This window comes from Aspergillus luchuensis, chromosome 3 (assembly GCF_016861625.1).
Source record: "Aspergillus luchuensis IFO 4308 DNA, chromosome 3, nearly complete sequence".
Taxonomy (NCBI): Eukaryota; Fungi; Ascomycota; class Eurotiomycetes; order Eurotiales; family Aspergillaceae; genus Aspergillus; species Aspergillus luchuensis.
This window is the reverse complement of record NC_054851.1, coordinates 3,581,188-3,602,719: the sequence shown is the minus strand read 5'-3', so window position 1 is coordinate 3,602,719 and position 21,532 is coordinate 3,581,188. Positions and strand designations below refer to the sequence as shown.

Here is a 21,532-nt window from a genome sequence, read left to right as displayed (position 1 = left end):
GTGTAGTGGTGTTGTTGTTTGAGTATAGTAAGTGACTGACCTTTGAAGATTGAAGCTAATTGATTGTTGTTCTGAAGTGTTAAGAATTGTTTGATGATTTCGAGGATCAGCAGACTGCATCTCGAGAAAAGTTCTGGATTGCGGAACCGATGGTCGGAGCCGACAGAGCGGAACCGATAGCATTCCACTGACGTATCCGCATAGTGACAGGTGAACTATGAGACACACTGTCTATCCATATATTCAAATAGTTCTTGCTAGTAGCGGCATTAGTTACTGAGTAATAGGCGGTTGTTTGGGGAGTTAGAGTGCTTGGCCGCACCTTCACTGCGGGAACAGAGTCCTTCGTCTGGTTAGGATAACAGTAGTAGCATCCTCAACATGATGCAAGTAAGTGCACCTTGGTGATCGCAGAGCTTGCATATTGGCTTTTTCCCCCTTACCACGGAATAAATGTCGGTGGAATGCCCGCAGAAGAAGCACAATCGTGTTTCTAGCTTCGCCCGTACTCATAGCAAACGTCGCATATCGGATCCGCTGTATTTCGCAGGTGATCTAAACACCAGTCAAGTGCTGAAATCAGAAGTCCAGCACTCAGACAGTATATCCCCATATCGCGGCAATAATGACTGCAAAACTCTTGCGGCCGCCTCGGATCCGCCGACGGTCTCACCGAGTGAGCTGAGGCCTTTCAGCACGATATCAATCTGCCGTTGCCAAACTTCGTCGGCTGTCTCTCCGGTATGGAGCGGTGATTGCTGAGAGTCCATCAAAGTTTCGATGGTCTTTTGATAGACCATTGCCGTTAAACTCGGGGTAATGTGATAGGCAACGAGAGGGACTTCAGCATCAAGACCGTTTGCAAGATTGAAGGCAGAGTCTGGCGGTAGCGACAGTACGCGTTCTACGGTCTTTGTGACCGATGCGACTGCCTCGGCCTGATATGAGCCCATACTTGCGATGATAGTGTCGTCAATGCTCTGCCTGCTGAGAGCCAACGCCTCGGCTAGGATGAGGATGCTCAGATCCCAGAATAATACGAGCGAGACTATTTAATTCGTCAGTATGTGGACACATAAACTAGTTTGAGTACCCACCAGAAGCTGTTCTAGAGTGTAATGAAAGACACTCCAGGTTGTCGATGCAGTAATCAATGAACGGGCGGAACTGTTGGTCGAATTTGCTCACGGCTGCCACTGTTGAGGTGACATCCTCTATGCCAGCCAAAGAATGATCACAGTGTAGTAAATTTTTGACCTCAACTATCTGCCTGCATATATAAAACGCCTCCGCGACTGCCTTCTTGCAAATATTTGGGATGTCATCCTGACCGGGAGGGAAATTTTGGTTATTCGACCAGTCGAATGTGGACATGATCGAGCCGGTACTGAAAAGCACTATTCGAGTTTAGCTTGGATATGCAAGACTAATCGCCCATAATAATGAGCCTACCTTTACTGTGACCCGGAATAGGAAGTCTGCATGGACGATTTGTGGTGAGCGACGCCCCAAGGTCACGGATGTATCCGCCCCAATGCACAGCATTCAGACTGGCTTCCAGCAGACCACTGTATATAGAGTGAGTACCCAGAGTAGTACAATGTTTCCTAACAAGCTCATTCAGAGAACAAAGGCTTTGCAGGCCGCTGTCAAGGAACTCGCGTGTTGACTCGACTGGAGCTTTAGTCGGAATGGTAATGCCACCAAAAAGCAAAATGGCATAGACAACCCTGAACGACCGGACTGATTGCGCCTGTTCAAGAATTTCCCGTGTCTGAAACCAAGAATCGTAGAATGCGTTCTGGGATGCCTCGTTCGTGGGTATCCCATAAACATTGTCCTGCAAGATACTATCAGCGGCTAACACACTCTCGGTAGGCAGCCACTGAAGGGAGAACGTGCGAAGCACTGATTTCAATGCAGCATCAGACTGCTTACGTGCAGTCACACTGATGCGATTGCCGTAGAGACCCGCGAAATGATCAAGGAAACGGACGGCCCCGATCACAGTAAAAGTGCAGGAGAGATCGTTTAATGGCATCCCTGAATCCGGAGAAGATATGGCATGCAGCGGAGTATTCGAAGCTGGGGTGTCCGGAAAAGAAGTGTTTGTAGAAATATCCAAAGTTGCAGGCGTATGTCTTTGCGAGGGCTGTTCACTCCAACCTTCCAGTCGGTAGCGTGACGCCGTTGCATACAAATTGCAGTCGTAATCCACAAACCGGGAAGCACATCCCGTGATGATCGCGTGATAAATCTTTGCCAGGCGATCATCTAAGATTGTTGCATCCAGCTTGGAATTCAGCAGGCGGACAGGACTCGTCAGTGAACTACCAGCAAGTAACGGCATCGCGTAGGACACTCTGTCCGTCAGACTGCTGCGAACGGACGTTTGCACCTCGTTTGATACTTGCACTGAAGGCACAAATTCCGACGCCAGTCGGTTCACCAGATAGAGGTCCATGATATCGTCATGGCTCTTCTGTGTATCATGGCCTTCGTTGAGGTTGAGCCCCGGGACCAGGGTATCCCCGGGGGGCGTGGTACCGGCTTGATAGTAACCATCAGGACTACCAAAGCCTAGAAGTGGAATCTGTGGTAGCTCATTGCTGTTTGTCGATGGGGAAGGCCGCACTAGGTCTTGCTTGGGCTTTACCCTCCGAGATCTGGCAAAGTCAAAGGTGCATGCATGGCCTAGACGTTGGCAATTAGCACATTTCTCTCCTCGGGGAGAGGCGACAAAGCAGCGTCGCTTGGAGCGACGGCATGGATCGCAACTGGAAAATTGACGGCGCTGTGACATGCTATCGCATATTTCTAAATATAGGTGCGCAGTGAAGCGATTTCATCTTGATGATGCTGGGTCATGGATATGTTAAGTTTTCGGTTCAATCGAAGTTGTAGATGAAGACTGGCGGAAGAGCAGATTAGTAACGCAGGCCCCTTCCAGAGGTTTATCTTCAATGAAGCTACTTTATATAATATTTGTTGTATGCCTTTCACAATCATCTACGGTGTTCTCTGATTTACTATACCATAGCAGATCGGACGTCTAGACTTACATGATTTTACTATAGAAATATTATTTTTCAGTGTATAACGCTGCATGAAGAGGATACAGAAACCGTGACAAAACACCAGCACCGTTGCTCTAAGGCTGTACAACCTGGATGTTGTTCTTCTTCTGTAAAGCGACAGAACTGTTAGCAATCCATTCATCATCCACATACGTGGACCACCAGAGAACAATCTGCCTACCTTCCAGTTATCCAGATCCGCCTGCTTCGACTTGTACTGCTTAAGTAGCTCCTCCAAGACTTGCTTCAATCCATCCGAGTTGGTCTTGAGAGACGGGAGAACGTCCTCAACTGTCCGCTCTACCAGAACACCGTTCACCATCCGAAAGCATTTCCGGTCCTTAGGGAGGGGGTCGAGGGTTTCGATAACAAGCCTAGTGTTGAGTGTGCGTTAGTTGCCATCCCAAACAAGCGCAAACGGGCACACTGTTGTGCAAAACTTCACATCAGAGGACCTTCCGAATAGGGCAGCTTACTTATGCTCTTCTGCTTCTTGCTCAATATCACCGATCTTCTGCGCCAATTGTTGTAGCGTGTTTTTGTAGTTGGAGTACTGGAGCTGGAGCTCTGCTTCGAATCAGTTTGGCTTCTTCAGACGACAACAAAAAACAAGATAGATACAGGACATACCCTGTTGCCTCTTGGGGTTGACTTGTGCTTGGCTGGCCATGATGTCGAAATTTGATTGAAAGCGCAGTTGTAAAGCCGGAGTTGCGATGCGGGGAGTTTCGATATGGATCCGCGGTGCTTGCGGCGTCGCTTTGTTGCAATTATGTCTGCGTCGCTAACGAACAAACCACTACTAATGCAGGTGCAAGGGATAAACAGTACAATTGACTACAACTAACTAATTAATTATCAGAGCTCTTTTTAATATACCAATGTTTTCCACACCATCTTCTGCCTGTTCTTGGGAGGGGATGTTACACGTGACGAAGCGGGCGGCGATGTTTGCAGTGTTTGCCGCAACTCCGATAGAAACGATGGATTCCGCAATTCGCGGCGATTGCATCTTCTCCAACTATCGGCGGGAGGTGTAGCCCCCTGCGAAGCATTAAGATATTAATTGCTCTAGCAAGCGATCGTGTTGTTCGATCATCAATTACACACCATTATGGCCTCCAACGACCAGCCTCCAGCCAAAAGGCTGAAGAGCTCCAATCTCCCGCCACAGCTGCGCGACGCAAAGCGCAAGGACATCGACAACTGGGAAACGAACCGTATGCTCACATCTGGTGTCGCCCAGAGACGCGATTTCGATGGCGACTTCATGCCCGAAGATGAAGAAGCCACCCGAGTTCATTTGCTAGTCCATGACCTCCGTCCACCCTTCCTCGATGGCCGCACGATCTTCACCAAACAGCTCGAGCCTATCTCAGCTGTCCGAGACCCGCAGAGTGACATGGCCGTGTTCAGTCGGAAAGGAAGCAAAGTGGTTCGCGAACGACGTCAGCAGCGAGAACGCCAGAAGCAAGCGCAGGAGGCGACAACGATGGCGGGAACGGCGCTGGGAAACCTCATGGGTGTAAAGGAGGATGAGGGTGACAGTGCGGTCGCTATGCCAGTGGAGGATGCCTACAAGAGCGGAAACAAGTTCGCCCAACATTTGAAAAAGGATGAAGGTGGGCAGAGTTCGTTCAGCAAGAGCAAGACGCTTCGGGAGCAGAGGGAATTCCTGCCGGCGTTCGCGGTCCGAGAGGATTTGTTGCGCGTCATTCGGGATAACCAGGTTGTGGTCGTGGTTGGTGAGACTGGCTCTGGAAAAACAACACAGCTGACGCAGTTCCTGCACGAGGACGGCTATTCGAAGTATGGCATGATCGGGTGTACGCAACCTCGTCGAGTGGCAGCTATGAGTGTTGCCAAGCGTGTCAGTGAGGAAATGGAGGTGGATCTTGGTGATGAAGTTGGTTATGCTATTCGTTTTGAAGATTGCACAGGCCCGAAGACGGTCATCAAGTATATGACCGATGGTGTTCTTCTACGAGAGTCACTTGTCCAGCAGGACCTCGACAAGTATTCTTGTATCATTATGGACGAAGCGCACGAGAGAGCATTGAACACAGATGTGCTCATGGGTCTTCTCAAGAAGGTCCTAGCTCGACGCAGGGACTTGAAGCTTATTGTCACATCGGCCACCATGAACGCAGAACGTTTCTCCAGATTCTACGGTGGCGCACCGGAGTTCATCATCCCCGGAAGAACATTCCCTGTCGATACCCATTTCTCACGCACACCCTGCGAGGACTATGTTGACAGCGCGGTCAAGCAGGTCTTGGCCATCCACGTGTCGCAAGGTCCTGGTGATATTCTTGTGTTCATGACAGGTCAGGAAGACATTGAAGCAACATGCGAGCTGGTCGATGAGCGGTTAAAGCTACTAAACGATCCGCCGAAGTTGAGCATTCTACCCATTTACAGTCAGATGCCTGCGGAGCAACAGGCCAAAATTTTCGAACGGGCTGAGCCTGGCGTGCGGAAAGTGATTGTTGCCACCAACATTGCGGAAACCAGTCTGACAGTTGACGGTATCATGTTCGTTGTGGATTCGGGCTACTCCAAGCTAAAGGTGTACAACCCCAAGATGGGCATGGACACTCTGCAGATCACGCCTATATCACAGGCCAATGCCAACCAGCGTTCTGGCCGAGCAGGACGTACGGGGCCGGGCAAGGCATATCGTCTGTATACCGAGGTGGCGTACAAGAACGAGCTATACCTGCAAACGATTCCGGAAATCCAGCGGACCAGTCTTTCCAACACCGTCCTTCTCCTTAAATCTCTTGGCGTCAAAGACCTTCTCGACTTCGACTTTATGGACCCCCCTCCCCAAGAAACAATCACCACATCCCTCTTCGAACTCTGGTGTCTTGGAGCGCTCGACAACCTCGGTGATCTCACTCCACTAGGACGTCAGATGACACCATTCCCAATGGATCCCCCGCTCGCAAAGCTCATCATCACCGCCGCAGAGACCTACGGCTGCAGCGAGGAGATGCTCACCATTGTATCCATGCTATCCGTCCCCAGCGTCTTCTACCGCCCCAAAGAGCGCCAAGAAGAATCCGACGCTGCGCGCGAGAAATTCTTCGTCCCGGAATCCGACCACCTCACTCTCCTCCACGTCTACACGCAATGGAAAGCAAACGGCTACTCCGACGGCTGGTGCACACGCCACTTCCTCCACGCCAAGGCCCTGCGGCGGGCGCGCGAAGTGCGCGACCAACTGCACGACATCATGACGGTGCAGAAGATGCCCCTGGTCAGCTGCGGCACCGACTGGGACGAGATCCGCAAGTGCATCTGCTCGGGTTTCTACCACCAAGCCGCGCGCGTCAAGGGTATCGGCGAGTTCCTCAACCTCCGAACCAGCGTCAGCATGCAACTCCACCCAACCAGTGCCCTCTACGGTCTGGGATATGTCCCGGAGTACGTGGTCTACCATGAACTGATCCTCACAAGCAAGGAGTACATGTCCACCGTGACTGCTGTAGATCCACACGTAAGTTCACCCCCACCCCCGAATCCCATCACATACCCCGATACAAGTCAAGTACTAATGACATTCGGTAACAGTGGCTCGCCGAACTCGGAGGCGTCTTCTACTCCGTCAAAGAAAAGGGCTATTCCCAGCGCGAGCGTCGTATCACGGAACAAGAGTTCAACCGGCGCGTGGAGATCGAGACCCAGATGGCGGCGGACCGCGAACGCGCCGCAGCGGAGAAGCAGCGCGAAGCGGAGAGGAACGATCCGACCAGACGCAGAAAGGAGATCGAAGTGGGATCTGTGGTACGGAGGCCTGTCGCGACGGCAAGGCGTGTAGGAGGTGTGACGGCCTCGAGTAGTGGTGGTGGTGCGCGCAATGGCGGAAGTGGAGGCGGAAGCGTGGTGAAGAAGCCGCAGATCAAGCGCAAACCGGGACGGGCTTTTTGATTTATACTAGTAGAGAATATAGGATATACTATACCCAGGGAATATATGAATAGATTATTAGCTGATATTATTGCTATATGAGTGTCGATGCTGAGAGTAAACAGTAGAATCGATATACATTGATACACAGGTATAAATAGTAATAGCTAGCTAACATAACGCAATAACAGATCCTCGACTTGTTTTACCCTTCTCAAACCCGGATAGGAACCAGATAAGAGACTAGGCTACTCCACCAGGGAAACAGCCTGCATGCACCCTTCCTATCCCATCCTATCCTATCCTTCCACCTGTCACTTTATATCCAGCGTTCTGCCTTTCCACTCTCTTCCCATAATATCCGCTGCACACCACCACCCCTTCAAACATATCCCTCCATATTCGACCTGATAGCGTCTAGTTAATAAAGTTAATACAAAAGAAATGCAGAATCAAACTCCCAAAGACATAGTCCGCGAATGCCCTACACAAGAAGATTCAAACCAGTTAGCACAAATTCCAAGCCCTTCCCAAAGTCGATAGTAATGAATGAAGTAAATGTTGAAAACTCACCTCTCAGCCGAAACACCACCACTCCCTTCCTCCGCAGCATCTCCCTTGACAACCTTCTTCCCTCCCTTCCCTTTCGCACCACCACCACCACCCCCAGTCGAAGAAGAAGACGAAGTAGCAGCACTAGTCTGCATCCTCAAACTCGCCGTAAGAACAAACTGTCCTACAGCGGCACAAAACCCACTCAGGAAGGCATTGAACGGCTATACACAAAACAAATCCCCAATATTAGCCAAACTCATTCCCCTCCCCTCCAAATTCATCCATAATCAATGGGGAAAGGAAAAGGTAGTAAACTCACATAATTCCCCCCAACAACACAATAAACAAACTGCACACCACCAACGAGCACCAAGAATCCCATGAACGCATCAAGCAGCATTGTGCGCTGCGGCGTAGTAGCCAAATACTGCTGCCAGACCGTGTGAGCGATGTCGTAGATAGAGGAGTTCTGGGTGAGGGTTTTGGGGCCGGAGGAAAGAAGAGAGGAGGAGGATGCTGCGGGTGCGGAGGATGATGATGATGCGGAGGGCATGGTGGGTGGTGAGGGCGCGGGGACGGGGCCTGTTGTTGCTGCTGGTGCGGCGGTGCGTTTTGGGGCCATGTTGTGTATCTGTATTTTTTCTGTTTCTAATTGAGGTCGGGGTTGGGTTGAGGGCGAAGAAGGATTGGGAAGGGGAGAGGTAGGTGGAGGTATAGTTACGCAAGCTGGCCTGTCCTGGGGCGGGTGGTGGTTACGCGGTGTCACGTGATGTATAGATCGGGGGTGTTGTTATTGTTCTATTAGAGAAATAATTGGCTGGATTATTTAAATTAGGGAGGAGTATGATTGTTCCTATTTAGAGGTTTAATTGGTGTGTTTGTATTCAGTCATTGTTGTTATGCTGCCTACTGTGTAGGTATACAGGTAAAGTAGCCTCGGCTGCATTGCAAGGTACATAGTACATACATACATAATTCATCATTAGCTTTTAGCTCATTCCTAGCTAAATTTCTCATTATCGTGATTGGAGAGGGTTTGGTGGCCGTGTAGAGAGGAGACATTCAGTACAGAGGCATCTTCATGATGCCGATAATAGCCACCAGGGCCATCAAGGTATCAACACTACTGGTATCATCATTAAGCAAGCCAGTCCAGGGCATTGCCAAAAGGATTCTGCGTATTGGACGCTTGCAGGTCCATCTGGAAATCAGTCATGACCTGATCCCATTCTTCCCAGTTGAGATTCGCATTAGGCATCTGCTGGGTCGCGCTCGGCTCCGCCGGCCTCACTAGCGTGTCTATCGACGCGCCCGAGCCCTCCTGCTGCTGTATGCTGGCTGCTGTAGCAGGGTTCAGCCAGTCCGTGTCAGGGAATAAATCTTTGATCACGCTAACTGGCCCGTCGCGCAGATCGAAGTCGAGTCCGCCGTTCTCAGACACACCATGCAAGGGTTCATTCTCTTGGGTTGTTGGTGAAGCCTGGAAGTCCAGTGCTCGGGGCAGGACTGGGGGCTGTATAATTGAGACTCCAGGGCAATTCGGGGCAGTGACATCGTGAGCTGCAATCATGCCGGAACTCATCTGCGCGCGCATCTCCTCTTGCTTGGCTCTGAACGCGGTTGCTCGCTTCATTAAGCGGGAAAGCGGACGCCAGAGCATGCCTTTCCGCTGCTTGCTGTTCTTAATCCACTCTGTATATAGGGTGCTCACGCATTTCCATGCCCGGTCGGTAAGAGGACTGAGTGGGCGGACACAAAGCTCTGACAGCACAAAGGCGATGGCATGCCATTGCATGTTCGTGGCAAAGAGCCAGCTCCATTTGTACGTCTTGACGTCGCCATCCAGCAGTCGCTGGAACTCAGCCACCTCCACTGAAGTAGCAAACAAGCTCTCGCGATTTGCGTGGCTCAACGTTAAGCCCCGTTCAGGTCGGGTCATCGGATGATGAATGACAAGCCAGAGTTTGGTCAGGATGAGGCGACCAATTGTCGCGCAGACCCACTGAATCGGGATATTCATGTCACAGTGTTTTATATATCGGTCCTCAATGCGGTCGTTAATCGCCCGAATCACCTTGGAGCAGTTATCAGGGTTGAGCTGTCGGGTTGCCGAAATGAAAGGGGCGTTCGGACAAGTGTAACTGACTCGACGCACAGCAACTGTAATATCGCAGCGAATCAGGCAAAATGTCATTTCAGTCCAGCCTACTCTCTCCTTAGGAGGCTCCTTCATGTCCGGCGTGATGTCCTCGTCATTGATATTCAGTGGCAGTCGAGTATCGTACAATCGCTCATGAATCTGCGCATCAGATCCGTGATCCTCTGCTGCCCGGATGTCCAACAAACAGATGTGCCACCACAGTCGTCGGCGCATCTCCGTTTCATAAGGCTTCAGGCCGAAGTTCGTGCCGTCACGATGAAGACCCAGCCCTTGCGCAAGGCGAAGAACAAGCGCTGTCATAGACCAGACAAATTTGGTGTCATCTTCTCGACGAACGCCTATCAAGAATATGACCACAGCCTGTAGGAGAGTGATATTTTGAGTATTCAAGAGATCCGCTTTGGAAAGCGCCTGCTCGACTGCGAACCGGTATCGCTTGACAAGCACATCCCTCTCTTCTCCCAGGTGAACTGAGCACTGGCTGGGCGACATGCTGATAATCGCGACCATGCACATTGCAAGGAATAGTGCCTCAAAGTTCTTATCCAAGCTGTTTGGATCTTGGGAAGCTGTAGTGAATAGTTGCCTGGCGCTTGCTTTATGAACGATTGGTATCAAGGGCGCCACATTTTCCAACCAGGTATTCCATAAGAAGGGAATTCTGGGATCTCGGCGGTAGGAAATCGTGTAGTGAGTGTGAAACGGAGTAGAACCCGAATAAAAACCCATCATGGTTGGCCGAATGGCTTGACGAGGTCTCAGGAGACGGATAGTCTTCCTCGTCCGAAGACGATGGATCTAGAATATCTTGCAGTTCCTCGATCTATCGACATTAGCATCATTACAGATAAGAAGAAAACGGGAATAATCACCTCATCTCCGAGACTCGCCCAGAATCGATTGCTAACATAACGGCTTCGACCCTCGTCGATAACCAATCGACCAAACTCATGCTCAATATTCCGCGGCGCTATCGGCCTGGTAGGATCCAGCTTGGCTGCATCCATAAGAAGCGGGCAGCCATCACCATCACCATCAGGCACCGAGGCCTGCGCGTTGGCCGGGGGTGCGGGTGGATTTTGAGGATGCTGTTGTACCCGCGGGGAAGGCGTATCAGGAGATGAAACCGCAGCACCGGTCGCTTTCTTTTCGCTGAGATGCTCAATGACGCCCTCGAGGCGCCTTAAGCGAGACAGGAGCTCCGCATCTTGTGGTCGTTTAACTTTGCGCGGTGCCCTTCCTGGTGGGGGAAAGATACACTGGATCCCGGCCTTGGCGCAGTTGGAGCAAGGGGTTTTCTTGTTGCAGCGAACTTTTCTCCGACGGCAAGTGATGCAGCTGCGCAAGCTGTGGTCCTGTGTGGAATGGGAAGGGATGCCGTGGGTGTCGTGGCTGGTATGCGGGCCAGGCACAACGTCAGACCCGTTCCTGGGCGAGAGGGACGATGGGGCTGAGAGTGAGATCACAGACGAAGTGGACATGACGTGGAACTGTTGCTGATAATGACAGGAGCCCCACCAAACCTCATCCTCACGCAAGGAGAATGTGTAGCAGGAGACGATTGATGGACATGGAAAACAGGAACAGAGCGGTTAGTAAAAAGCAGAAGGAGAGAATAAAGGATTTAACTTCAACAATAATGGGTTAGATAAATTATCAACTTGTCGCGCCTGACTTGGATCTTCAGTCATCGACTCATACTTTAGTGGAACCCCGGGATGAATGGTCTCTTGCTATTGGCTACACCTGGCCTGTTCTGGACCCCCCGTTGTGGTTAAGCGGTTTGTGATTGGTCATGTCTAGCCCTGCTTTACTAATCCCATCTGACAATCACGTGGAGGGGGAGGTGTAGGGCAAGAATTAGTTGAAAAGATAAAGAAGGATAAGATTAGGACGGCGCCTTTTCTCGGACTTTGTTGGCTGCGGGATTTGAGGCGATCATGCAGTGTCCGTGTACAGACACACGTCACTGGAGAGGTGCCGCAAATCCAGATGGTCAGGGCTGCTGATTGTCACCACAGTACTCCGTAGTTATCTGATCAACCTCGGAGTTAACCCCCCAAAAGTCCGCCAAGTCAACACGCTTCTATTTCCGGACGCCCAAGCTTTTTCCGATTGTACTTATTTCAAAAACTGCACCAGTCTCCTTGAAGTCCGCGGATGGTCCGCGGGTGGTCCGCGGAGGAGATTGTGATCCAGTTTAACTTGGTATCTATCTGCAGGTTGATTCTTTAGAAGGAATAGAAGGAACAATCAGTCCCTCTCATACATTCGAGTGCATTAGACAACTTCTAATGACAGATGCTCATGTTTGATCATCTCTTGTTCGTCAATAGGAGATCGTTGTGGTAGTGCTCAAGCTTGAGAGTCGGCTGCTGACAATCGTGTAGAGCCAAGACGAAAACAGCAAGGATGTCACACGAGTAACTTCTATTTCGATCGCAGACACCACTATCATGTACTTGAGACCCACATTCACTATATACATTCACACCAATTGCGTAGTACTACTAGGTAGTAAGTCGTATTATATAGTATGTTCAGAGAAGCCACACAACGGGCTTTGATGCCCAGCAGCCCATTTAACCTATGGGCGACCACATTCTCAAACGGTATTCCATGTCCCATGTCCCAGAGTAAACAAACAAGATCCAGAGTATATATAGAAACATTCCCAAACGCCATATATAGCCAACATGCGGAATTGGTAGCGCACCGAAGGCAAACGCCGTATATGCAAATAAAGTCGAAAGTCTAGGTGCTGGGCCACTTCAAATCGTTACCGTCATACACAAGCCCGACGTGATACAAGCGCATCAAGGGAGCTCCGTCGATATCATACAGTCGCACGATCAACCCCTGAACAGGCGCCCGAGGGGCGTAGTTCGAACGGGAATGTCGGTCTCCCGTCGCCCAAAGTGCCTCTTCCGGCTAAATCGAAACATGTAAGCAAGAATCGCGAATGGCTCGGGCGCATCAAACCTACCTCATCTTATCCCATACTTGAGTCTGTTGGTTGAAATGGTATCTGTGCCACGCATTAGTAAGAGCGAAGAGATTGACAATAAATCGAAGCATACCCTTGGAACACGGAAGCAGTCATCGACTTCGACCCGTATTCTTTCTTTAGTAGACGAACGTATTCGAACGGGATCTTGACCGGAACATCTTCGAAGTAACTGTTCCGCAGTGGGAAGATCTCGGTTTCCTAACCCCAGGTCAGCCACATTGTTGTGTCACCAGTTCACAAGCCACCCACATCAAACCGATGGCCATCCTTGCACATCAACGCCCCAGGCTCGCGATCATTCTCCCTCCGCTCATCATCCTTGCGTACCGCCGTAATATCGATAAACAGCCCAGACGACGTGTCTATCCACCGCGCATCGATCACGTTTAGCTTGTCATCGGTCGATCGGACGACATAGTTCGGGTTAATCTCCAGCAAATAGGTTCGGCCGCCGTCGACGCCTGAAATCTCAAAGTGGTGCTCGGTCATGTTGTAGTAATCGGCAAGAAAATGGATGGTCGGCTCGGAAATTTGAACGTCGAGATCGTTGTCCCAAGGAAAGATCTATCCATCCATTAGCGGGCGGCGCATCGTCAACACCCATGGTTTGTGTCACACCTTCTGGTTCCACCACCAAGCCAGCAAAGTTCCATGCATTATCCAGGTTTCAGCCCCAAGGTCTGCCATTGTCGAGAGATAGGTCCGGATGAGTTCCGACAGGTGCGGAACAGTCTCCGCCTCGGAGAGAGGTTCATCTGCGAAGCTATCAAGGGGATCAGCAATCGTGAAAATCAACTAGTGGTGGACCAGACATACCGTCCATCATAGTGGTAGTGGAAGCTAGTTCAGATTAGAGTTAGTCACAGACAACAAAGGGAACACCGCCCGAGTAGATCCTATGGCATACCTAGATTCCTCTGTAACTTGTTAGACAAAGCCGATAACAACCGCAGCACTAGGCCAGACTTACTGAAGTATTTCTCTCCCGGTTCTCCCCCTTTTCCGGAGTAATCCTTGACCATATCAGGTCGCACACTCATGAAATCGACATCGGCGCTTGCCGATCCAACAGCAGATAATAACCCATAGAGGCCGAGAATCAAACGGGGCGTCGAAGACCACATAGTGGCGGGAAACGATAGACGATACTTGTTCTTTCAATGTTGAGAGACCGTAAAGCGCATGCTCTTATCCGAGGTTGCACGATGCCGTAGATAAGACGGGGAATGTCCGCGCTGCCAATAAAAGCCGGAATGGGCGGGATTTGTTGTAGGGGCCGAAGGGGCCAAAGGGGGAACGGACGAAGACAAGTTGGAGGGGCCACCCAGTTCGAGAAGAGAGGGAGAAAGGATGTATGTATGTGTGTGAAGGAATCAGAGTAGAAGAGAAAGGGAGAAGAAAGATTGAACAAGAAACAAGAAACAAGAAACAAGAGTATAATTATTCAGTGGAAAGCGACGTAATCAGTGCGGCGCATAAGAGGGAGTAATGTGAATAGTCGTCAATAAATTAGGTTTGAGTACAAATGGGGGGGCGCCTAGAAAAAAAAACCACGAATCGCCAGGGCGATCGGCAGGGAAGAGACGTATAAAAAGAATAAAAAGAACCGCCGCCAAACCGGCCTGCTACTTTACTGTGTACTGTTACGGGGGCCCCCCCGGTCGCGTGCTCAGTTACCGTCCAGCCCAAAGAGTGGCAAGGAACCTTGGAAACAACTTGAACAGCCTTGCCAGTCTTGGCGATGGGCTTACTGGGCTTACCGTGCCGATCCGACTGGAACGCCTGGAAGAATCTGCCACGCTCTGTGCTGTCTGACTCGTTGGTGTCAGCGATTTCATCGGTTTCCTTGGGTGTCCAACCTACGGATGCACCCTGGTCGGTTCACACAAATCGTCATGTAAAGACCGTTTTTGGACGAGATCAATAATTCATCAATACATCAATACATCAATACACCAGTCCACCAGAACATCTCGGGTTTGATCTCTCCGACTGGACTAGTAGCACTACATGAATAGTCGACTGCTACCAACCACCGACACTAGAAATCCGCTAGACGCCCGTCTTAGTACCTTGCGTGCGTAGTCTCAGGCCAATAGCATGACGAATCTCGCACGGCCTGTTCCGAATGACTTGGTCCGATGGCGTTTACCTTTGTCCTGGGTTCGCCGGTTTATAGTGCTAAAATGCGTGCAAAGTGGCCCTAAACACTGGGGCCGCGTCATAGTCTGATAGCGGCATTTATCCCCCTCTCCGCCAGAGTCCAATGCCTTCCTTGAATTACCCGCTCTGCATCCATTTGGTCTCTAGTTTCAGGTGACAGTTGTCCTTCCTGCTGCTGTCATCACCCCTAGCTCGGATGACGAGAATGGGTTTTAATCACTGTTCCGGTCAAGCTTTTCCCCCAAAAGCCCCCTCACCAATGTGACGGGGTGACGGGGTGACGGTTTTGTGTTGCACGCAGCAGTTAACTGTAAGGGTAGGGAGGAGTCTGCAGTGTTAAAAGTGGGGGAAGCTCCGCTGCATCGAACAGAACGTTGGCTTTAGAATTTACGGCGATCGTCACTCATCATGCTATTCTTGCTCTCCGCTGTTCCTGCCAGTCTTTTCCTTTATTGTGTCCTCACACATAAATAGAAGCCACAGCCATAGCTTGCCGTCTCGGGCGCTGACCAAGGACCACATTGTCTCAGCATCGACCATAGGAGTTTAGTAAGATTAGCAAATTTGTACTGAATGAACCGACTGAGATCTCTGACAAGATCCTCTGCTCAAAACAATGTGGTATCGGGTCTCCTTGATCGTCAGCAAACTTTATGCACATTCTCTGTTTTTGAAAGCGAGTCATGTACTCGAGACAAGAAATAGGATGCATAACAACAAGCAACATCTAAGTACTTTACCAAACATGCCTTATCACTGCACGAAAGGTAGTATCGCATGTCGGGGAGGCGGGTTTAGGCTGCGGAGACATGCTGCTCAACATGGGACCATGACACGCAGTCGATCCTGAGGACGTTGCTTGTACACAGTCTGTAGAGCCTAAACCTAAAAATATTTCCGGATTACTTGAGCTGTGCTCAACCGAGTTATGACCGGCCTGCGCGCAGTGTCAGCTTTAGAAATGAGGCCATACAAAGGGGTCGATGGCTCGTAAGCACTGAACTACTATGGAAAGCTCACTCAGCGCGGACTGAAAAGCTGCGTACTATGTATAAGCGTAAAACGTATCATTGGTTGCTTGGTGTTCCAAGATACCACTACTGCCTTGGATGGTTGATGCTTGAGCTCACTGCTCTCCTGCCGACAGCTTGCCGGCAGGCGATCATTCTCGACATGTGATTATGTAAATTGTCACAATTACAAACTTGTCAGGTGGTAGTGGAAGATAACACCGGCGAAACAAGGACCGTGAGGTGGATTGAAGGATATTGACCGTGACTTGCATACATCCATTGGCTTAGGATCTATCCAAAGTTAATAGGAGACAAGCAGCTATCTAGGTATAGAGGCTGACGCATGATAAACAGTAAACACGAGCCTCCACTAAAAAATCAAGGATATTCACGGGCCCTTATAGATTACCACATCGGGCCAAGTGGTGCCTTGCGGCGCTCCATACCGCCGAATGTGGCTGCCTGATTGGCCGGGATGTGGAGGAAGTGTGCCGGCGCATCGGGGAAATCGGTTCCGATGATTCGTCAGGTTTGGGATGTCTTCCTTTTCTATCTTTGACTTCGGGGTTATCGCTGCTAATTTGGGGGGCTAATAGTACTAATCAAGTATCGTCTACGGGGTGCACCAAGAACTAGGCTGTCTCTCTCTCTACATCAAGACTTTTCTCCTGCCGCCTGAGAACTTTGTTCTACTGGAGACAGTCATGAACGGTATAGAGAGTCTCGAGCCCGTTCACCGGCATACTTCCACTCCATATCCAGCAACGCACTGGGAGATTAATTCTAATCAGGGACATAGGACTGTAGCTCACATGCGGTAAGCACTCACTGGGCACTAATTAATCTTTGGATCTTCCCGACTACTGTGCACCCAAGATGGGAGACTAACTGTACCATAGTTCCAACTTGATCTAATCTCTCCACTTTGGCTTTCCGCTCGCCAAAGAGAACAGGGGACTAAATTGCACTAGCCTTAGACTTCTTTCCTACAGGCCAAACCCCTCTTAGCAATGGCACCATCTTGGCCCTTAAAAGCACCGAAAAAGGCTCTTTAGCCTTTCCCCCCTTTGTGGCTGGATTCTCACATGACTGAGGCTTGTATGTGTCCCACTGCTTCAGCTGGATTCTGCTGCTGCACCAACTCCGACTACTTGCGGCACCGGGTACATGGCGAGTTCTGCAGTTTCCCCTGCCGGCGGGCGTCCAATTGGATGTCTTCTTCCCAGATTCAACTTTCGATAGACCTGTTGATTTTGTTTTCATTCTTGCGATATCCTCCACGTTATCACTTCTGAGGCCCCCTCAAATCTGGTTTGTCAGACAGCAAAGGACGATGTTAATATCCGTCTTTCACATCTACAATTGATTGCATACCGCTTCTGGAGACGAATAATAAGGACCAGCAATAGCGCCTAGTCAGCTTCAACAGACGCTGTGCACACTTAATCTGGATTTAGTCTATTCTCCTCACACCCTTGCGTCTATCGTCGATCACCAGTGGCCCGGATACTACGCCTTGTAGCAAGGTGTGGGGGCCAAAATGTCGAAAATACCCACAAATCCTCCAGGCGACTCAAATTCGATACCCCAGGCGGCGACCGCGCAACAATTAAACCGGTCATGCGAATCGTGTCGAAGACTGAAAGTCCGTTGCTTACCCGATCCTTCGACGCCCAACCAATGCCAACGATGTGTGAAAGCCAACAGACCCTGTATCTTCGTGGCGCCCCAAAGGCGGCGACCACGCAAGCGGACTGACTCGCGGGTCGCTCAGCTGGAGAGAGAGATGCGACAGATGCGCTCTTTACTCAAAGACAGGTTACGCGTGGATGAAAGCAGTGCCGAAAGCGTCGGCAGCGAAAGAGAGGACTCTCGGGAACCCGACCTGGGGCCGAGCATCAATGATTCGATGCCCGCAGGTTCAGATCCTCCAAGCAGCGCATCGGGATCGGCTAGACCCATGGACTTTTCACCTAGCTTCCCTTCAAACTCTCCATATCCCAATACCTTCGACGGCGGTGCCACTCCCGGCCTAGCTTCCAATCCTGTATCGTCGAGCTATTCGCTTGAAGCAACTTTAGAAAGGGACGTCGTCGGTCAAGGCTTGATATCACTGGAATACGCCAACGATTTAGTCGCCTTCTTTATCACTGAGCTCACAGCCTTTGCTCCAATCGTCGTATTGCCCCCAGATACAACTGCTTACCAACTGCGTTGCTCGAAGCCGGTGCTGTTCCTCTCAGTCATTGCCGCAGCAGCTGTCTCGTTGGATGCCAACCTGGCCGCTGCCCTCAACCGCGAGATGATTCGAGTGTATGCCGAACGCTTCTTCATTAATGGCGACAAGTCCTTGGAATTAGTCCAGGCATTGTTGCTCATGATTGTCTTTTACTTCCCGCCCGACTCTCCTTTGAAACTGCAATTCTATCAGTATACTCATATAGCGGCCACGATGGCCCTGGAGATTGGCTTGGCTTCAAAACGACGAGTGCCCCAAAGCTCCAGTCGCAGAACGAATAAAAAGAGCGCATATGATGAGCCAATGGCGGAACAAGCGAGAGCCATCTTGTTCTGCTATCATTTGACATCCATGTAAGCTTCAATGCGGTTCCTGTTGGGATTGACATGCTAATTAAGAATAGTGTCGCTATGAAAACACGCCGGCCGAATTTGCTTCTCTTTAACGACTGGATGAGCGAGTGTGTGAAGCACTTGGAACGCTCGCCAAATGCAGTCGATAGACACATGGCCACTTGGTTTGAGCTTCAGCGAGTAGTTGATGAGGCGATGACATCCTTTGGGCTTGACGACACGAGTTCGACTGCCCCGCTTACCGAGTCGCGTCTGCAAGCCGTCCTGAGGTGGTTTGACAACCGGATGCAGACATGGAAGAAAGATCTATCCATGGAGATGCATACAGGTAAACTGTTTTTCCAAAACGGTTAATGTGGGCACGTGAAGTAGCTAATATCATACCTCAGTGCCCATGAATTTCGAGTACCATTACACCAACCTCGCGATCTATGAGCTTGCTGTTGGAGAAGGTTACCGAGATCCTGATGCGATCAAGCAACAATATTATACTCTCCCATCACTGGAAAACAGTGACAAGTCAAAAAGCGCGCCACTGAGTGCGGTCCGTGTAGACTTCACGATCAAGTGGCTGAACGCCGCCCACGAGATGCTCGACTTCTTCCTAGGCTGTGACACGGAGATGCTGCGGAAGATCCCCAACCTCATCTACACCCGGGTCGGAGTGGCCATCCTGTCTCTGCTCAAAATCTACTTCTCCGTTAGATCTGGCGCTCTAGGGGAGTTCGTGACTGCCGAGTCCGTAAATGTCGAGAAATATCTGGATGCATTGACCAGGCGACTAGCGGAGGCAAGCGGTGGTCAGAAGTACAAAATCCCCAGCCGATGGTATCTTGTCGTTGCCATCAAGGCTCGAAATTGGTATGACCGCTTTGAGCAGAAACAGATGCAGAGAAATGCTGGTTTCGTTCCTCAATTGAGCGCTGGTACGCCAATCTCTCCGAGTCATGCCGCCCCTCAGAATCAGCTGCCATTTGACCCATCACAGCCAAATGCGTCCCTGGTGATGAAGACGGAGTACTCCTCCATGGTTCCTTTCCAGGCGATGAATGTGAATTACGGCGTACCGCCGCCGACGGATCAGATATGGCAACCCGACCAGAGCGGAGGTTACCAAAACATGGTTCACATGAATACCTTTGCCGGCTATCAGCCTGCAATGTTGCCTCCTCACTTTGGATATGATGTACAGCAACAGCGAACACCGCCAGAGAGCGGTCAGCAAGGAAACCCATCACCGGCCAGAACGGGCATGGAGCTTGATGAGTGGATGCCGGACGGCAGTATTTTTGCGATGCCCAGCTTGCCTGGATTCTGAAGAGCAGTCGCTGAAAAGCTCTCGAATCTAGATAGAGAAGATGGACCACCTGGAAGTGGCCATCTGTTTGCACACATTAGCATAGACATGGAAAGCCCTCCAAATCATTTTCATCCACCTGCCATATGGAGAGGCAGGCACGCCAGAAGGCCAGTATTGATGAACACTGCGACAAAAAAGTCTTCAGGATCGAGAGAGAACTCGACTGAGAGCACACAGTAGGAAGAAGAAAAAAGTAAGAGTCCAAGATGGGGCCGCAGACTTAACAACTCTGTCCCACAGTAAGCGATATGCATGCTCAATGTCTCTCGAGGGTACTCCGTCGGGGGCTCGGTAGACATGAAACCTCCGACATCCAGTTGGGGTAGTATGTTTCGCCCAAGGCCCCAACATCAGCGTCCACACCTGTCGGAATTTTCCGAAAGGGGAATATGTGGAGACTTTGATGGCTCCTCAAGCTCGCTCTTCAATGATGGGTTGCTGGTTTAGACCCGGTCATCATGTGGATTGTGGCCTTGTGCAGCTAGCTGCGAGTTCGACTGTTGGGACTTGGGAGGTAGACTACCACTGGCCCATGTGGAGCTGCACATTGAGCAAGCGATTGACCCACGGAGAAATAACCCATCAGAGAGGATCGCCTGATGATCGTGAGATGTCATGAACATGGGGCATATTGAGATTTATGCGGAACTGCACAACGGCAAATAATTGGCCTGGCTCCGTTCCAGTGTCTCTGGATATCGGCCGACAATTCGGAATCGGGCCGAATCTCTCGTCTTCTTGCCGATGACCATGTTCCCCTGCTATTCTGGGATTCGAGTCGCAGGGAACCTTGAATCACGCATACTGTGCTCACGCCCAAGTATTACCTGTATCGATGCCAGTCTCATGACTTCATACTTTGTACATTGACACTGAGCACATCAGAAGACTCCATCAAGCCACGTGCCGCGCCACGTCCGTCCCCACCAGGCTCTAAAGGAAGCCATTTCCAGGTTACGCACTATGGTTGGAATAATGGAAGCTCTTATACTTGCATATCTATCGTTGTGTTCGCTGAAAGCACTGGAGCTATCTAGTAAGAACCTTCCCATATGGCAGGGTGGCTGTTATTGCTTGTCCAAGATGGGATACGCAAATTGCTATCCAACGTTATAACAGTGGTGACATAGATTGCGGGGATCTTCTGCTTCAATGGTAGAGGACAAGTTTGCTTCTTGGTAACCTTTAAATCATTTACAGGTAGTGGCGACTCGAGGTTCCAGGTAGTTCGACACTTCTTAGTAGATCTCCCTATTAAACAGGTTGATCCGGGACGGTGCGGCGGATGGGACAGCCGCAGTACAACTAGATAGTAGAGACGTGCTCGGTCCTGCATCAGCTGTCAAATATCAAGCTTTGAGCCTTGACATAAACCGTAGTGCTTGAGGGTGTCTTCAGCTCCAATCAAGGTGACGCTGAAGAAAGTGGCTTGTGGTCATCCGATCATGCAAATGGCAGCCTAGTGAAGTTCCGATCCATGCATGTCTTGGGATGACGGAAAGGGCCCCGAGCTATGTAAACAAATTGCTGTGGTATGAGCTGGTTTGAGATTGAGAAAGGCCCCAAAAATGGTCCATGCACGACCTGAAACTCAAAACCTGTCATTCTAGCTCGAAAGTATGTTCAGCTCTATATCTGGAGAAGATGTTGGAGAGGGAAGCTGAACCGGATAATCCGCGATCAACATGA

At 50.4% G+C, this 21,532-nt stretch overlaps 7 protein-coding genes across 7 annotated transcripts; 2 read left to right on the top strand and 5 right to left on the bottom strand.

Moving 5' to 3' along the window:
- Nucleotides 1-566: 566 nt before the first annotated feature.
- Nucleotides 567-2,803, bottom strand: AKAW2_31210S (Zn(II)2Cys6 transcription factor domain-containing protein; the record flags this gene model as incomplete). The annotated part of the gene is made up of 3 exons (XM_041687809.1): nucleotides 567-1,048; nucleotides 1,098-1,397; nucleotides 1,453-2,803. The coding sequence occupies 3 exons, from the start codon at nucleotides 2,801-2,803 to the stop codon at nucleotides 567-569; spliced, it is 2,133 nt and encodes a 710-aa protein (XP_041541657.1).
- A 348-nt stretch (nucleotides 2,804-3,151) lies between these two features.
- AKAW2_31209S (putative prefoldin subunit 2) lies at nucleotides 3,152-3,747 on the bottom strand (the record flags this gene model as incomplete). The annotated part of the gene is made up of 4 exons (XM_041687808.1): nucleotides 3,152-3,184; nucleotides 3,259-3,451; nucleotides 3,554-3,644; nucleotides 3,708-3,747. The coding sequence occupies 4 exons, from the start codon at nucleotides 3,745-3,747 to the stop codon at nucleotides 3,152-3,154; spliced, it is 357 nt and encodes a 118-aa protein (XP_041541656.1).
- A 444-nt stretch (nucleotides 3,748-4,191) lies between these two features.
- PRP16 (putative mRNA splicing factor RNA helicase (Prp16)) lies at nucleotides 4,192-7,010 on the top strand (the record flags this gene model as incomplete). Its single annotated transcript, XM_041687807.1, has 2 exons — nucleotides 4,192-6,579; nucleotides 6,654-7,010. The coding sequence occupies 2 exons, from the start codon at nucleotides 4,192-4,194 to the stop codon at nucleotides 7,008-7,010; spliced, it is 2,745 nt and encodes a 914-aa protein (XP_041541655.1).
- Nucleotides 7,011-7,406: 396 nt separating this feature from the next.
- OST2 (putative oligosaccharyl transferase subunit Dad1) lies at nucleotides 7,407-8,166 on the bottom strand (the record flags this gene model as incomplete). Its single annotated transcript, XM_041687806.1, has 3 exons — nucleotides 7,407-7,473; nucleotides 7,563-7,765; nucleotides 7,864-8,166. The coding sequence occupies 3 exons, from the start codon at nucleotides 8,164-8,166 to the stop codon at nucleotides 7,407-7,409; spliced, it is 573 nt and encodes a 190-aa protein (XP_041541654.1).
- A 516-nt stretch (nucleotides 8,167-8,682) lies between these two features.
- On the bottom strand, nucleotides 8,683-10,437 carry AKAW2_31206S (putative C6 transcription factor; the record flags this gene model as incomplete). The annotated part of the gene is made up of 1 exon (XM_041687805.1): nucleotides 8,683-10,437. The coding sequence occupies one exon, from the start codon at nucleotides 10,435-10,437 to the stop codon at nucleotides 8,683-8,685; it is 1,755 nt and encodes a 584-aa protein (XP_041541653.1).
- Nucleotides 10,438-12,557: 2,120 nt separating this feature from the next.
- On the bottom strand, nucleotides 12,558-13,839 carry AKAW2_31205S (putative mannosylphosphorylation protein (Mnn4); the record flags this gene model as incomplete). The annotated part of the gene is made up of 8 exons (XM_041687804.1): nucleotides 12,558-12,636; nucleotides 12,692-12,733; nucleotides 12,786-12,913; nucleotides 12,965-13,279; nucleotides 13,334-13,478; nucleotides 13,532-13,555; nucleotides 13,623-13,632; nucleotides 13,686-13,839. 8 exons carry the CDS (start codon nucleotides 13,837-13,839, stop codon nucleotides 12,558-12,560), a joined length of 897 nt encoding a protein of 298 aa, XP_041541652.1.
- Nucleotides 13,840-17,431: 3,592 nt separating this feature from the next.
- On the top strand, nucleotides 17,432-19,801 carry AKAW2_31204A (uncharacterized protein; the record flags this gene model as incomplete). Its single annotated transcript, XM_041687803.1, has 3 exons — nucleotides 17,432-18,483; nucleotides 18,534-18,811; nucleotides 18,873-19,801. The coding sequence occupies 3 exons, from the start codon at nucleotides 17,432-17,434 to the stop codon at nucleotides 19,799-19,801; spliced, it is 2,259 nt and encodes a 752-aa protein (XP_041541651.1).
- Between the last annotated feature and the right edge of the window lie 1,731 nt (nucleotides 19,802-21,532).